The following is a 15,677-nucleotide window of genomic DNA, read 5'->3' as shown; positions in this document are numbered from 1 at the left end:
ATTATCTCTAGGATTGTAGGAAATGAGTAGAAATGTTCTATAGTTTTCTTTCTGTTTGTCAGTTTTGCCCTTTCTCATCCCTTCTCTGTTTCTTAATTGTGTTGCTTTAACTTATGTTCTCTTGATGTGTGCTGCCTTCATGATAGAAAAGTATTGCTTTTTCCTTGATTTATAAGAATCCTAATTGTATTCTTCCAAATCAAGCTCATGTCTCCTCCTGCACGAGACTGCTGCCCTGTCCTATGGTAGACTCGCCCTTGGCTACACTTCTGTGACACCTTGTATTCATTACTAAAACTTAATTCTTATTTAACACCCCTATCTATATGCTAACCCTACTATAGTTCAGAGTTGGAATTGACTCTGACAGTGAACAACAAAAACCTATCAGTACTGTGCTCAAGAAATACTTAGGTTTCATGTATTGTTTTCTAAATATAATTACTAACTTATAGCAGAGGTTTTTTTTGTTGTTGTTGTTTTGATTTTTTAAATCCAGAAAAATTTAAATTCAAAGTTCACTAAAAAATGAAATTCTTAAAATATATATTCTTTCAGATCTTTTCTCATGGGCTCCAAGAGATCTGGAATCATTAATTTACACTTTTTACTTTTTGTATTTCTAGAAGAGTTTTTGTTACATTGTAGGCATGTTTGGATAACTGAATAAATTTCTCTGGTTCTATCACCGAGGTTCTATAATACCTAGTCTGGCAATAAGTTTTTATAGCATCCAATTTTTATTTGAACTGTAATTTATTTTTGTCAATCTATATGTATATAGCTATAGTCTTTCCAGTTTAAAATTTAAGCATTACAAATATTTTATTTCAATATTTCGAGGTAACTCGTGATCCTAGGATGACTCTGGTGTGTATTTTATCCATTACAACTTCAGTGCAAAGTGTAATGGATAAAATATGCCTTTACTTTTGCTCTAGAAAATTCACTTTTACAAGAGAAGCCAGTAAAATACTAGGATTTTAAAATTTAATATTTAAACATATGCCACTATTCACTAGCTTCCCTTTAGATGACAATGAGTTTTCCCTGTTGGCATTAATTTAAATGGGAAAAGTTGGTTGGATTAAATAAAATAGCCTTTTTCTTTCCAGATTGCAGCAATTCTCCGGAAACGAAAATTAGACTATTATTTACACAAACTACTTCCTGAGATCCTACAATCTGCTTCATTTCTGACGGCTAATGGGGCTTTGTATATGGCATTCTTTTGCATTTTAAGGTTGGTACTCATAATTTTCATCCAAGCATCATATACATTCCTTTATTGAAATGGAAGCAAAACGATATTTTCATAAATATTACACAGGTGAGATATATATATATATATATATATTTTTTTTTTTTTCTCTGAAATGACATATGAACGAAACCATGTGGAACCAGGAATTGTGAGTCACTTACCTAAATGTAGAGTGCAGTATATACTTAGATGACTGGTGCGATTAGATAGCAGGACTATGTTAATGTATTACACATCTCTGAGGCCTGCTATAATTAGCAGGCTTCTCATTAGTATTTCTTTTCAGTTTCATAGATTAGAAAATTAAAGCAACTGACTATGATATAGGTTAGGCCCATCTGCTGTTACCATACTTTGAGAAGACTATGAAGTGCACATGCCAATAAATAAAACCGGAACTCCTGGTGTATCCTCCTGTTGAAACTTTTGGTCCAGAATCAGCCATATTTACATTACCTGTGCCACATGCGATCCTTCATATATTTAGTAATATCAGGCAATTATAATCTATATATACATTACCAGTGCCACATGCTATCCTTCACATATTTAGTAATATCAGGCAGTTAGAATCTATATTTTAACTGCTATGATATAACTAATGTGTCTATTAGGCATGTCTTTCCTTTTATCTTTTTACCCACTGATTGTTGAAAATCCTGGCTAATGTTTATTTTTTTAATCTGTCAAGTTAAATGATTAACTTTATAATATTAAAATTTAATGAGCAGCTGTTCAGTGATTTAAAATAGTAAGCTGAGAGAAATAAATAATATTATAAAAATGCATAATAAGGTTAAAATTAGTTATTGTTTATAAATTTGCGATCCTTACTTTTATCCTTGTATTTAATTAGTGTTATTTGAGATAGTGTTGTGGCTATATTTTAACCACAATTAAAAAATAATTTCCAAATGTTCTTTATAATGTTTTCTTAAGGAGATTAATATTTATAAACTTTTAGATTATGAAGAAAATAACTGATAAAGATTCTCCTTTGCTATTGACATAGTCATGCCTCTAAATGACTTAAAAATTGATGGAAAAGTTTCTTTACAATGTGGTTTTTGGAAAGCTTTTTTTTTTTAAACCTTCTGAAACTTGCTATTACTGTAAAATGAGAGTTATATAATTACAATAATAGCTTGCTATTTTAGCATATATCATTATGTACTATGGACCTATTTGGTTAAATTGTGGAGATAGAAAATGCTTATAGAATAGGTGACATCATGCTTTTCCACTAACTAATTGTTCATTTTTCCTTTAATTTTGACATTCAATAATTTTTTATGTTCTTTTTAGATTTTATATTGGTCTTCTCAGAAAGATGGCTTTTGATATTTATTTTGGAAATATCCAAATTATGTTTTCACAGTAGCGCCGCTAGCCCTTTTTATAAAAAAAAAATATACATAGTTTACTTTTAAATCAGTACTAGCTACAATATGTTTATAATTAGATAAATCAGTTCTTGAATTATGTTAAAACATTTTTTCCTAACATGTCACTTGGGAGAAGTATTAATACTCAGAACCTTTGTATAAATCTCATGGAACTAGAGCTCAAATCTTAGAAACAGGAGAGCTTGTGAGAAAGATTTAATTATAGTGATAGAAAGAGCTTGGAAAGAATATGATATGGTGATCATTTGTGGTATTTGTGTTATAGCAGTGCCAGGTAACTAAGACCGTAAATTTATTCAGTAATTAATTATCGATTTGATTGACTGAAAGATTTTATGTAAAACACTGAAAAAGTTTGGATAAGTATGTTAAAGGGGATTGTGTACCTCCATAAAGTCACTATTAAACTTAAGCCACCAGAGTGGATAGCTTGTGGAAGAAAGAAGCCAGTTTTCTTATGGAAGAAAGAAGCTAGTTTTCAATCTGTTCTTATGAAATTATAACCATATATAATCCTTTTAAAGCTGAACTTCAATGAAAAAATTTCCACCTGTTACTCTTGATCCGTATCTGTGTGTGTATGAGTATATGAGAAGACTTTAGAAAGTCAATGGAAAAATGGAATTAAAAAATAATTTAATGTTTCCATGTTAGTTTGTATTAGCTTAAATAAGTTAAAATATGTGCAATGTATTAGCCATGAATATGGATATATATAATATATATACACATTATACATAAGTGTTTTTCTTCTTCTATATAGCCTTATTTAGTAATTGACCAACTTTGTTTGGATCATTTCTTACAATAGTTATACATGGTACTTCTCCCTTTCTTAGGGACATATTGTCTCTGCAAGGAAAAAAGAAAATCAGTCCCAAAAATCTCCCCTGCCCCATCTTTTAAAAAAAATTAAGCAGCTAATAGCCATTTATAATGCACTATGTAAACTTCCTACCTTCAAGATTCATATCGTAGTAAATGGAAGCAGACATACACGTCACTAACAATACAAAATACTGTAAATTAAGGGCTATCACAAAAGGTTGCCAGTGTTATATAAACCAAGGAGAAAGAAAAACCTGCTGAATGTCCATCTCTTGTGATAAAAATTAGCAATACCCTACAGTAATGACAACTCTAATTTTCCGAGTGCTTACTGTGTGCATACATCATACTGAGATGTAACTCCTAGTCCTCATAAAAACTGTATGAAACTTATATTGTTTTTAATTGATAGACGAGCAGTGGCAGATGTAGGGAATGGACTGACAATCATCCTAGTGTGCTGTCAAAGTAGCATGAATGATAGATGTTGAGGGATTTAACTAAGGCAGGACCAGTAGGTTGGAAAGGAATTTGAGAGCTACATTGTATTAGTAACTTAGTATTAGCTACATTGTATTAGTATTAGTAACTTAAAAAGATATGAGAGCTACATTGTATTAGTATTAGTAACTTAAAAAGGTATGATATGATATACAGGCAAGGAAGAAGGAGAAAGACTCTAGGAATCAAACACAGGTGGACAGGTAGTTGTTGATGCCATTAACCTAGGAAAATAGAGGCGGAAGACCAGGTTTATGGGGATGGGAGAGAGAAATAATGAATTCTGTTTTGGACTTGGTTAATTTAAGGGGTTGTGAGATTTTTAGGTAGACGATGGAGTAAGAAGGGGCACTTTTATCTGTAGCACCTGAAATGACCATCTAGGCTTTTCACGTGAACATTCTCAATCTGAATTTCAGGAAGATACTCGGGAAATTCTACTCATGGAGTCCAGGCTTTGGTGCCGCCCTGCCAGCATCTTATGTGGCCATTCTCATTGAGAGAAAAAGCAGGTAAAAATTTATATGTGTGGATACGTCATAGAACTGTTTATTGTCTTCTTTACAAACTAGAAATTATTTTTATGTATAATTTATTATATTAAAATGAAAAAGCCCACAGTAGGAAGTCTGAGGTTCAAAGTTGGAAAACAACACTTAAGGAGTCAGTTGTACAGTTCATTATTTTTTTTTCTACAAGCGTCAGTAATAAGTTAGAAAGAGGGAAGAAACAGATTGTAAAGCATTAGCAGTTTTCTTCAAATAGACCAATAGTGGTAGTTCTTATGTTTAAACCTCTGAAGCTTTGAGTGATAGTGAGATATTTACTCTGGTATTATACATTTTATATTCAATTGCATATAATGTGTATACATATATAAAGTAGATATATAGATAGATACAGTGTACACATATATAAAGTAGATATATAGATAGATACAGTGTACACATATATAAAGTAGATATATAGATTGATACAGATACATAGGTGAAGATCTTTCAGTATCCATAAATACATCATTATGTCTATTGGTTTGACCTTCTGTCCTCTCTACTTCTTTTTTTCTCCCTCCAATCTATCTACCCTTCTATCCCTTTTGAGAATTAGGTATGCTCTGCCAGCTAGCTCTTGACACTTTGTTAGTGGGCATCTTACTTAAGTCTTAATCGTATCACCGAGGGGGTCCTATGAAAGCTTTGAAGTTGTTTCCAGGGTTGCACTGTGATCATAGTAACTCAGCAGGCAGCACTGGTAACAAGTAGCTTATCCCTAGGAGGGTTGCTAAGAACGAGTCTCCTCTTTCTTTTCGTAGGAAGTGCTTTGTTGTGGTTCAGAAAGAAGTTGTTCTGATGGATTCTTGTTTTGTAGAGTTGCTGTGGAATTTGTTTTGATAGTTTGTATTAGTTTAGATAAGTTAAAAGGTGTACAATGTATTAAACATGAATATGAATCAAATATTAAACATTATGTATTTATTCTATGCATAGTAATTGGTTGTGTTGCTTAATTGCACTGCAGTAGTATGAAATCCATAAGCAGATACGACCAAACTGAGTGATCTCTGTGTTATGTGGACGTAAATTTGGTTTATAGATTCAGTATTTTCACGTTTTAATGCTATGCTTTCAAGGTGAAAATGAAACTACTTTGCCGTCTGTTGGAAAGTGGACTCTGTATTATGTGTATGTATCATAGAATATGATCACGGACTCAGTATCTCAAGGAAGTATCTTTGTATTAGTTTAAAACAGTCTGATAGATAAGGAAAATTTTACATCTTGAAAGTCTTTTTGAGATGATTAAATAGTATTTTTTAGGAAACCGTTCCAGTGTGTAGGCCTTCTTTTTCTTTCACATAAAGTTTCTCATTTTCTATAATTGTTCTTATGTGCCTATTTCCTATTTCCCTGCAGAACAGATAACTATTTATGATTTTCCATATTCATACCTTTCCTACTATACTTTCTAAGTGATTTCAGATAATGGCCAATGTTACCTACAATATAATTTAAAAGCTAAGAAGTTTGAGAAAGATTGCTAAATAATATATTTACAAAAATTACTAGTGAAGAAACCAATAACGTTATTATTGAGCTAATTAGACATGATAATGCTAGGTGATAATCATAATTGGGATTTCAGTAATATGAAGATAGTTTTTCATTTATGAGACCATTACAGAAAATTAAATTTTGTAATGTTTTATCTGATTAAGCAGTTTATAGAGCAAGGTGTGTGTGCTTTTTTTTTAACACTTTGTAAAGTAGTACTCTTTGATGTACTCACCTATTCTATTTTGCTTGCACGTTTGAGAAATTCATTGTGTTTCTTACTTCTTCTTACACCTCAAAGCTTGTCCACAAATTGAATCACTGAGCTGCGCCAGCCTTCTAATCTAGTGATTCTCAGGAGAATGGGAGTCTGCGTATCAGAATCTCCTGTGAAGTTTAAACAGTCATTTATTGTCCTTCTTGCCTTAGTGTTTTCCCTTCAGACCGTGCTACCTGCTGTTCTAATTGCACAGTCCCTTTCTGCATCGCTGGGTTGGCAGAATTTTAGTATGTAACTTGGTTTCCAGAGAGGATTTACTCTCCAGGAAAGGGGATGTTGAACTGTTTGTCTTCACTCTAAAACCAAAAACCAAACCCACTGCTATTGTGCTGATTGTGGCTTAGGCATCGAGCTCAGTGATCTGAATTCACTAGCCATCAGAGCAGGAGAGATGAGGCTGTCTGCTCCCCAAACAATTTGCAGTCTCAAGGACCTAGCGGGCCAGTTCTGCTCTGTCCTATGGGGACACTATGAATTGGGCCCTTCACTGTAACTAGACATAAAACTGAACCCACTCATATCTACCCTATATAGGATTTCCAAGTGTATAATTCTGTAGGATACAGGCAACCTCATCTTTCTCCCACAGAGTGGCTTGAACCCATTACCTAGTGGTTAATAGCCCAATGCCTAACTAACAGCACCACTAGGGCCCTTAAACTAGATATAGCCAAGTGTGAAATAACAAAATGGCACCTCATTAATATATGAGTTTTTTGTGATGCTTAACATCACTGGATAAATAAAATAAGCCATCTAACAGCTAAAGAATTGACATTAAAATTGGATGAAAATATTGCATGAGGAAAAAGTGTACAAAAAGACTCACACTGTATTCTAACATTTGCCCTTCACATTAATTTTTCTCTCTTTCTTGAGCCTAATTGGGTTCATATCATCTAGACAAAGCTGGGAAGGAGATCTTCCTGAGTCTCTCCAACCTCCAACACTCCTATGAGAGTAAATTGAACCTTGAGAACAGGACACAATCTAATGACAATGCATCTTCTGCCTTTTCAGTCTAGTAAGACAATGTTGAACTCTGGTGGCATGGTGGTTATGCATTGGGATGCTAATAGCAAGATCCAGCAGTTTGAAACCACCAACTGGTCCGAGGGAGGAAGATGAGGCCTCCTACTCCCAAAAGATACAAAGTCTCGGAAGCTTACTCTCTTTTAAGGGGCATTATGAGTTGGAATTGACTCAGTGGCAGTGAGTTGATTTTTTTTTTTTTAAGACAATGCCAAGGCTTTATTCATCCTTAAAGTATAGAAGCCTAGTAAGGTACCATATTATAGACGTCATTGATATCACAGGGACAGTTCTACCTTGTCTTACAGGGTTGCTATGAGTCAGCATGGATTCAATGGTAGTGGGTTTGGTTTTTGGTTTAGTATTGTGAGGAGCCCTGGTGGCATTGTTGGGTTAAGCATTGTACTGCTAATGGTTTGGTCAGCAACTCAAACCTACCAGGAGAAAGAGGAGTCTTTACTCCACTAAAGATTTACAGTCTTGGAAACCCAAGTAGCTATTCTTCTGTGTCCTGCAGGATGGCATTGAGTTGCAATTGACTCAGTGTCAAGTGGTTAGTAGTGATGTGAGGAACTCTGTTGGTGCACCAATTAGCTGAAAGGCCATAATTTGAACCCATCAGCTGCTCCAGAGAGAAAGCTGAGACCATCTGCTTCCTTAAACATTTATAGTCTCAGACACCCTAAGGAGCATGTAGATTCTGGCCTATAAGGTCTCTAATAGTCAGAGTTGACTCAGTGGCAGTTGGTTTTGGGGTTTAAATAGTATAAGATTTTTTATTGTAGAAGCAGTACATCAGAAAGAGCATAAAACTAAAGTCAGATGACCCATTATATCTTTTTGTTGCTTTTACTTTTTAAAGAAAAACTAGTTAACTTTTTGATGGTTGCTTTTATTATCAAGTGAGAATGAAGTCTCTGCTTTATATTTCCTAGGATTTATTAGGAAGATAAAATCTAATTTCATAATATTGATTCAGACTCAAACTCAAACTGCCATTGAGTCAATACTAACTCATAGTGACCCGATAGGACAGGGTAGAACTACCTGGTGAGTTTCTGAGACTATAACTGTTTACAGGAGTAGAAAAACCAGTCTCTCTCCCACACAGCTGCTGGGGGTTTTGAACTGCAGTCCTTGCAGATCGCAGCCCAATGCAGAATGACTACACCATCATTAGACCTTGTAAATTGTTAAATTTTGTGCAAATGTAAGGTAATACAAGAATTTCTTTACGTGCTAATAAATTGGAATCATTAATCGCTCTTCTCTCCCATTGGCTATCTTTGGGTGATTACGTGTGCATGAGGTGCTCCATTGTATAAGGCTGACCGCCTTCTTAGCACCTTCATTCATCTCATTACCCTCAAGTCGATTTAGGCTAATAGTGACCTGGAGGACAGAGTAGAACTGCCCCTGTGGGTGTCCAAGACTGTAACTTTTTACAGAAATAGAAAGCCTTATCTTTCTCCCACGGAGCAGGTGATGGTTTCAAACTGCTGACCTTGGGTTAGCAGCCTAACTCATCTTAATACTTTGATGGTTAGGTTTTTTTGTGTCTAGTAATAAAATAAGTATTTATTTAGCATGTCTTGGATGGCAGGTACTGCACAGGTTTGTAGGGATGTAAAGGTAGGCAAACAAGATAACCTCACCTTGTAATTATTCTTAAGCAATTATATTATCAGGTAGTTTGAGATCAGGGAGGATACTAGAGTTGTTTTTGACCTAATTTTAGACACAGAATTAGGTTAATGGAGCAAATGGTTTTAAAAGTATCATTATACATTTTATTACATAATGAAATGCATTATCAGGTACTACCATGGAAGCTACAGAAATATATTTGTTTTGGAATATGTAGTTTAGATTCTTCTTCATATATAATTAAGTAGCTGTGGTAGTGTAGTGGTTTTACACATTGGGCTGCTAACTAGAGGGTTAGCAGCTCAAAACTAGCAGCTGCTCTGAAGGAGAAAGGTGAGGCTTTCTATTCCTGTAAAGATTTACAGTCTCTGAAACCCACAGGGGACAGTTCTACTCTGTTCTCTAGTGTCTCTTTCAGTCACTATTGACTTGATGGCAGTTAAATGTTTACCACTTGAAGCATTTAACCTTTCTTTTGTGTGATTCTTGAATGTTGATGCTACTCTGAATTTACTTTGTATAATTTTTTCAGTGTAAGTATTTGAACATCTTTGATTAAGATTTTGGTAAGAATTGCTAAGGTTGGCAAAGGTTAGTAACAACAATTTATATCTATAGTAGAAAGTACAGGAAAGATGAGATAAGAGGGATCTTATATAAAATATACTATTGATTATTAAATTCTTATTTGGGGGAGAACCTTAGGATCTAGTTGTGTTGTAGTGCATTGGGATTTGTTGAAGGGGAAGATTTTTTTTTGAGTGGTGGTGGTAGTTTTGCCTACTGGGTAGGTATGGTTTTTCTCTTTTCAGTGTAGATCTGGTATTATTGTTCAAATATAGTTGATAAATGTAAGATTTAAAATATATAATTCTCATGTTTCAAGAATATAAGTTAGATTATTAGTCCTGTTTATGGAGTACCAGAGAATTAAAGTTTACTGGAATCCCAATTTCCTAAGTCACACAGTTTCCATTTGGCTTTGGAAATATTAAAAATCTTATTTAGCCATTTTAAGTCATGAATACTCAAGACTATAAATGATTGACTCTCATATCAAGATCTCATTGATGTTATTAGGTATCATTAGGTAAGAAAACCTGGCATGATTTTTAAGTGAAAAACCAAAGACTAGAGACCAAGCTCATGCCATTGAGTTGATTCTGACTCATAGTGACCCTTTATAAGGTTTCCGAGATGGTAGATCTTTATAGGCGCAGACAGCCTCATCATCCGCCTTATTTATGTGATAGTGACTAGATATTGGTACTGGTTTTATAAATCAATTATTTTTCTTTGAGATCTAAAAGTGTTCAGTACTAAACTGCGCACCAAAAAGTTTTGGTAATTTCCAAAGTTTATTTGCATGGACAGTTAAAACTCAGAAAGGTTTCTTTCATAGAAAACAGGACATGAACGTCCTCGTCTCATGCAGTGTAAGCAAAATACTATAGTTAAAGACAGAAAATAGACCTAGCTTATCTTTGAAGTTTTACCTGGGTTCTCATTAATTAGTTTTGGTAAATGTGCACTTTTTCTGTACAAGGATTATTTTTAGACTTTTGTCTTTTGGAGTGAGACTACTTAACTAACTTTTCACATAATGAAAGTAAAACCAAGCTAATTTAGTATAATATGTAATAAAAGCTCATGAAATGAACAATTCCATTGTGTCTGAAGCAAATAGAAAGTCTAAATTTCTTAAAAATAATTTTTGTGGTTAGAATTGTTGTGGCCTGGGTTTTGGCAAGAGAATTAGTTTGGACCTTCTTTTATTGGACTTTATACTTCTGTAAAGAGTCTTGGAAATTCATAGGAGTAGTTTTACCTAGTCCTCTAGGGTTGCTATGAATCAGCATTGATTTGATGGGGTTGAGTTTGTTTGTTTATCATTAATAGAATAGTAACAAATTACACCTCCCTGATGATGTAGTGGTTATACATTAGGCTGCAATCCACATGCTTGGTAGTTTGAAACCACTTGCAGCTCCTCTGGAGAAACACTGGGCTTTCTATTCCTGTAAACAGCTAGTGTCAGAAAACCACAGGGGGTCGCCATGAGTCAACATTGACTTGATGGCAATGAGTTAATAACAACTAATGTTGATGCAAAGCAATTTAAAATATGCTTCAACTTCCTTTTTTAAGAATTTAAATTAATGAGCATAAAACAGAATGACTCATAACATCTACTTAGAACTCTTATGGCACCAAACATTTAGTTCACATAATCTACCATATGTTCTAAGATACCTGGAAATTCCTTAACTCCTGGTAGATTTCTAAAATACGATACACTGATTATTAAGTCAAACTGATGCTTAATCTTATATTTTCTCACTCTGTCTTTAAAAATTATTTTCAGGAGAGGGCTCCTTACAATTTATATGGCCAACTTGGTAAGTAATTATTATTATTATTATTTTAAAGGTTTTTAATTGTGCTCTTTAATCTTTAAAAAAATCTACCGTTCCATTTTAAAGCAAGAACAGAAAAGAAAGCCATCTAAAGTTGAGAATATTTTGTCTCTAAATTAAATGATAGATTTACATGTTTACGTATGATTGATACCCACCTGGTTCACTCTTGCCATGTCGAAGGTTTCACTTATTTTAGGAGGAAAGCCATTTGCTGTCCTTGCTCTTCAGGAATCTTTTGCTTTTTTTTTTTACAGCTTATACCTTGTTGTTTGTTAGTGTACCCACGTGCGTGCTCATGCGCGCGCGCGCACACACACACACACACATTTTTAATTTCCTTACATTTTCTGCCTCTATTGCCATTTGTTATGGGAAAAAAAGAGTTTCAGGATGAGATTTTATGATACCTGCTCATCTTTTACATTAAAGCAGCCTTTGTTTTAACCTCAAGTATTGAGTATATTTAAGAACTCAATTAGTAGCTTTCATATTTCAAAGATTACAGATAGGAAGTAAATGTTTTCTAATACTAAAATATTTCTGATATTCTTTATGTTAAATATATAATCAGGGATAATTTACATGGCCAAGTTAATATTTTTAAAAGCTTTCTTTTAAAGTCTTTTTAAGTTGTTTGGTAGAGTTAATAGGCAACATTAAAAAGTTCAACTATGAAAGATAACCTCCAGAACCAAGCTCGCGGCAATCGGGTCATTTTGACTCAATGACCATGTAGGACCATATGTAAAAGTGCTCCTGTGAGTTTCCAAGCCTGCAGTCTTTATGGGACTAGAAAGCCTTGTCTTGCTCCCACAGAGCAGCTGGTGATTTCAAACTGCTGACCTTGGTCAGCAGCTCAACGCATAATCACTGCTCCATCAGGACATCTTCAACTCTGAAAAGATAAATACATAATGATTTATTGTCCATTGTCAATTTTTTTGAATTCTGTCATAAGGGAATTAAGTTCAGCTATATGAAGGGGCTTAAACAAATTGGTGGAAAAATGGAAGTAAAAGATAATGGAGCATTTCCACGAACTTTTTGAATTTCCTTTATATATTCAACAGCTCACTTAAAATATTCAACAACTATAAAATCTTTAATTTTTTTCCCCATACTTTCAATTTGCCAATTATTGTGAATGAGTTCCTTAAGCAAGATAGAGATAGGCCTTGCGTGTGAGAACTTACTATCTGGTGGCAAAGTTAGTGGAGATGTCCTATCAGAATAATAATGTGTGGAAAAGAAAGAATTTATAGGATGCTCTGGCACTTGTGGTGCTGTTGGGTAGCCTTTGGACTGCTAACTTCAAGGCTGACAGTTTAACCCCACCAGCCAGTTCTCTGAATCTGCTTTCCCAAAGATTTACAGCTTTCAAAACCCAATATTTGGTTATTATATCAGGATCTATTCATTGACAATGGGTTGGTTTGGCTTTGATGGAAAGCACAAGTGAGAAAGATAAGGTTGTCAGTCAGCTTCCCTACAGATTTACAGTCTTGGAAACCCTAAGGAGCAGTTCTCCTCTGTTTTATATGGCAAGGATGTGTCAGAATTGACTGCATTATAGCGGGTTTGATGTGGATGGGAACCATGGTGTTTTGCTTAACTCTGGGCTAAGTGTTGGATTGCTAACCACACAGTCATTGGGAGAAGGTGAAACTGTTTGCATAAAGATTGACTGTCTCAGAACCTTAAATAATGGTCTACTTGGTCTTACTGGGTTGCTGTGAGTTTGAGTGAATTCCATGGCAGTTGGGTGGGTATGGTGGGTGTGGTGTGGGAACCATAACATCAACTATTTTGAATGGGGATTGGGGTCAGTGAAAAGTGGTTCTAATAGTTTTTGAGTTATAGACAGAACATTGCTTATGTATGTAGACAGACACTCAAATGTCAATGTAATTTCAAAGATTTTTGTATACCACTGATTAAGAAAATCTAAGGTAAACCTTCCAAACCTTAACTCACTGCCAATGAATGGATTCCAACTCAGCGATCCTATAGGAATGGGTTGAATTGCCTCCTTCTGTTTCCGAGGTTAAAAATCTTTATGGGAACAGAACATCTCATCTTTCTTGTGAAACTAGTTAAAGGATTTCTTTTTGTCTCTTTTCTCTCTTAAAAAAATTCTTAATAAAATAATAAAAGATTCTTGGTTGGCAAAAAAATTCTTAATATAGTGTAAACTCTACAAGGCCATAGACTTTCTCTGCTTTAATTGCCATTGTATCACGAGCATCTAAATAGAGCCTGGAATATATGAGCAGGCTTGAAAATGTTCATGGAAAAATGACATTGCACTTTAATTCCATTTTTCTATGAACTTTTTGAAGCCTCTTATAGTAGGCATTAGACAAATATTTGTTGAATTAATAATAATCTTGTTGAGGGTACCATATGTGTTAGCGGTGATTTTGCCCCAGCATTTTGAAGACTTTATTCTTTATCTTTGTTCTCTGTAAATACTTTTTTGGAAATATGTTGCCAGTGTGGCTTGATCTTTTCTTTTTAGATAATCTCCCATCTTCCTTGATAAGTTTTAAGATTTTTCTTTTGAAGCATTTGCCTTTGGTATGTTGAATTCACTAGGTAGTACCATAACTTTTACTACTTTTTATTAGGATTCAGTTTGCTTCTCTAGTGGTTAGTTCTGGAATGAAATTTTAATCTATTCTCTTTAATTTCTTCTCTTCCTGTCTTTTTATTCTCCTATTTGGTAGCACTTTTAAATGTGTTTTAACCTTCTTATTTTCTTCTCAGCATGTCTTCATTGCTGTTCAACATATTTCTACTTTTTTTTTTTTTTTCTTTTCACAAATTTATTGATTTAAAATGTTACGGTAAACTGGTTTTCCATTCAACAATTCATACATTGATTGCAGTCCCTGAGATCTACCAGCACTCTTCCCACTTCTGCCCTCCCTGTGTTTTCATTATCCATCCTTCCTTCCAGTCCCTTCTTGCTTTCAAGAGTTTTTATCCACTAGCAAATGCTGTCCTTTTGATTTTATGTGCTTGGTTATTCTGAGGTGTGTGTACTGCTTGGATGTTATTCATCCCCACCAAGCCTGTATATCTTTTGGCTGAAAGCTGAATCAGAGGGGAGAGTATAGTTCCGGGAGTGAAGAGTTGCTAAGGGCAGAGTCAGGATTCCACGTATCCATCAGACCAGTAAGCCTAGTCTATTTTATGATTGGATTTTGTTCCACTTTGTGCTCCCACTCTACTCAGGCCAGTCTTTTGTGACCCCTTTCAGAGTAATTAGCAGTGGCAGCCTGGCACCATCCAGTTCTTCTCGTCTCACGGTTGTGGAGGCTGAGGTTTGCTGTGGTCCATTCATCATCTGGACTAAATGTTCCCAAACGTCTTCTATTTTCTTCATTCTTGTTTATTTTGAGCAGTCTCTGGAGGGTAACAAAGAACATGCAGGTGGGGCAGGCACTACTGGCACCTGAGGGGACAATCTACTGCTTGGTATAGCTGTGATCCAGAAACACCAGGTCCAGCTCTCTTTTGGGCACTGAAAACTGGAAGAGCAATGAGGTGTCCTTGCACCATGGGAAGGTCTGGACGTCCCTCTCCCCACACCAGTGGACATGTCAGTAGAGGGACAGCAATTCAGAGCATGGGTAGGCACATGATAAGTTACAATCGTCTGGTCTGGGAAAGCCTGGCCAAACCCTAGTGCCTCTTTTATTGAAAGTTTTGTTATACTCACCCCATTGAAAGGTTTTCTCATTAAGAATTTTCTCATGTTGAACAATACTTGACTTTCAGATAAGATTTTCCACATTTAATTCAAGCAAAGGGAGTCTTTCCTGTGTGTAATGTCTGATGTGCTGTGAAGCATTGTTTCTGGATTAAAGCTTTACCACACTCACCACATACATGTTTTTCTCCAGTATGAGTGTGTAGATGAGTTTTGAGATGTGAAGTCTGAATGTAGCCTTTGCCACATTCACCCCATACATGGGGTTTCTCTCAAGTATGAGTTCGCTGATGAACAGTCAGTGCATTCTTCCTGATAAAGGCTTTCCCACACTCACCACATACATGGGGTTTCATTCCTGTGTGAAATGTCTGATGTGCTGTAAGGGATTGCTTCCAGCTGAAAGCTTTACCACACTCACCGCATACATAAGGTTTCTCCCCAGTATGAGTTCGCTGATGAACAGTGAGGTCCTTCTTCCAGATAAAGATTTTCCCACATTCACCACATACATGGAGTTTATCCCCAGTATG

General features: G+C 35.1%; 1 protein-coding gene across 2 annotated transcripts in view; it reads left to right on the top strand.

The window, feature by feature from the left end:
* TMEM135 (transmembrane protein 135) overlaps nt 1-15,677 on the top strand; it is a 233,025-nt gene that overhangs the window by 21,170 nt on the left and 196,178 nt on the right. For both annotated transcript variants that reach the window (XM_045293155.1, XM_004708886.2), the window contains exons 2-4: nt 1,116-1,243; nt 4,419-4,511; nt 11,375-11,408. In XM_045293155.1, the coding sequence (XP_045149090.1) occupies nt 1,116-1,243; nt 4,419-4,511; nt 11,375-11,408 (255 nt within the window). The remainder of the gene's footprint in view (nt 1-1,115; nt 1,244-4,418; nt 4,512-11,374; nt 11,409-15,677) is intronic.

Source organism: Echinops telfairi, unplaced genomic scaffold (assembly GCF_000313985.2).
Source record: "Echinops telfairi isolate 266 unplaced genomic scaffold, ASM31398v2 ScPeMD7_1713;HRSCAF=2227, whole genome shotgun sequence".
NCBI lineage: Eukaryota > Metazoa > Chordata > Mammalia > Afrosoricida > Tenrecidae > Echinops > Echinops telfairi.
Note: the sequence above shows the minus strand (reverse complement) of the source record. Positions and strands in the feature narration are given on the sequence as shown.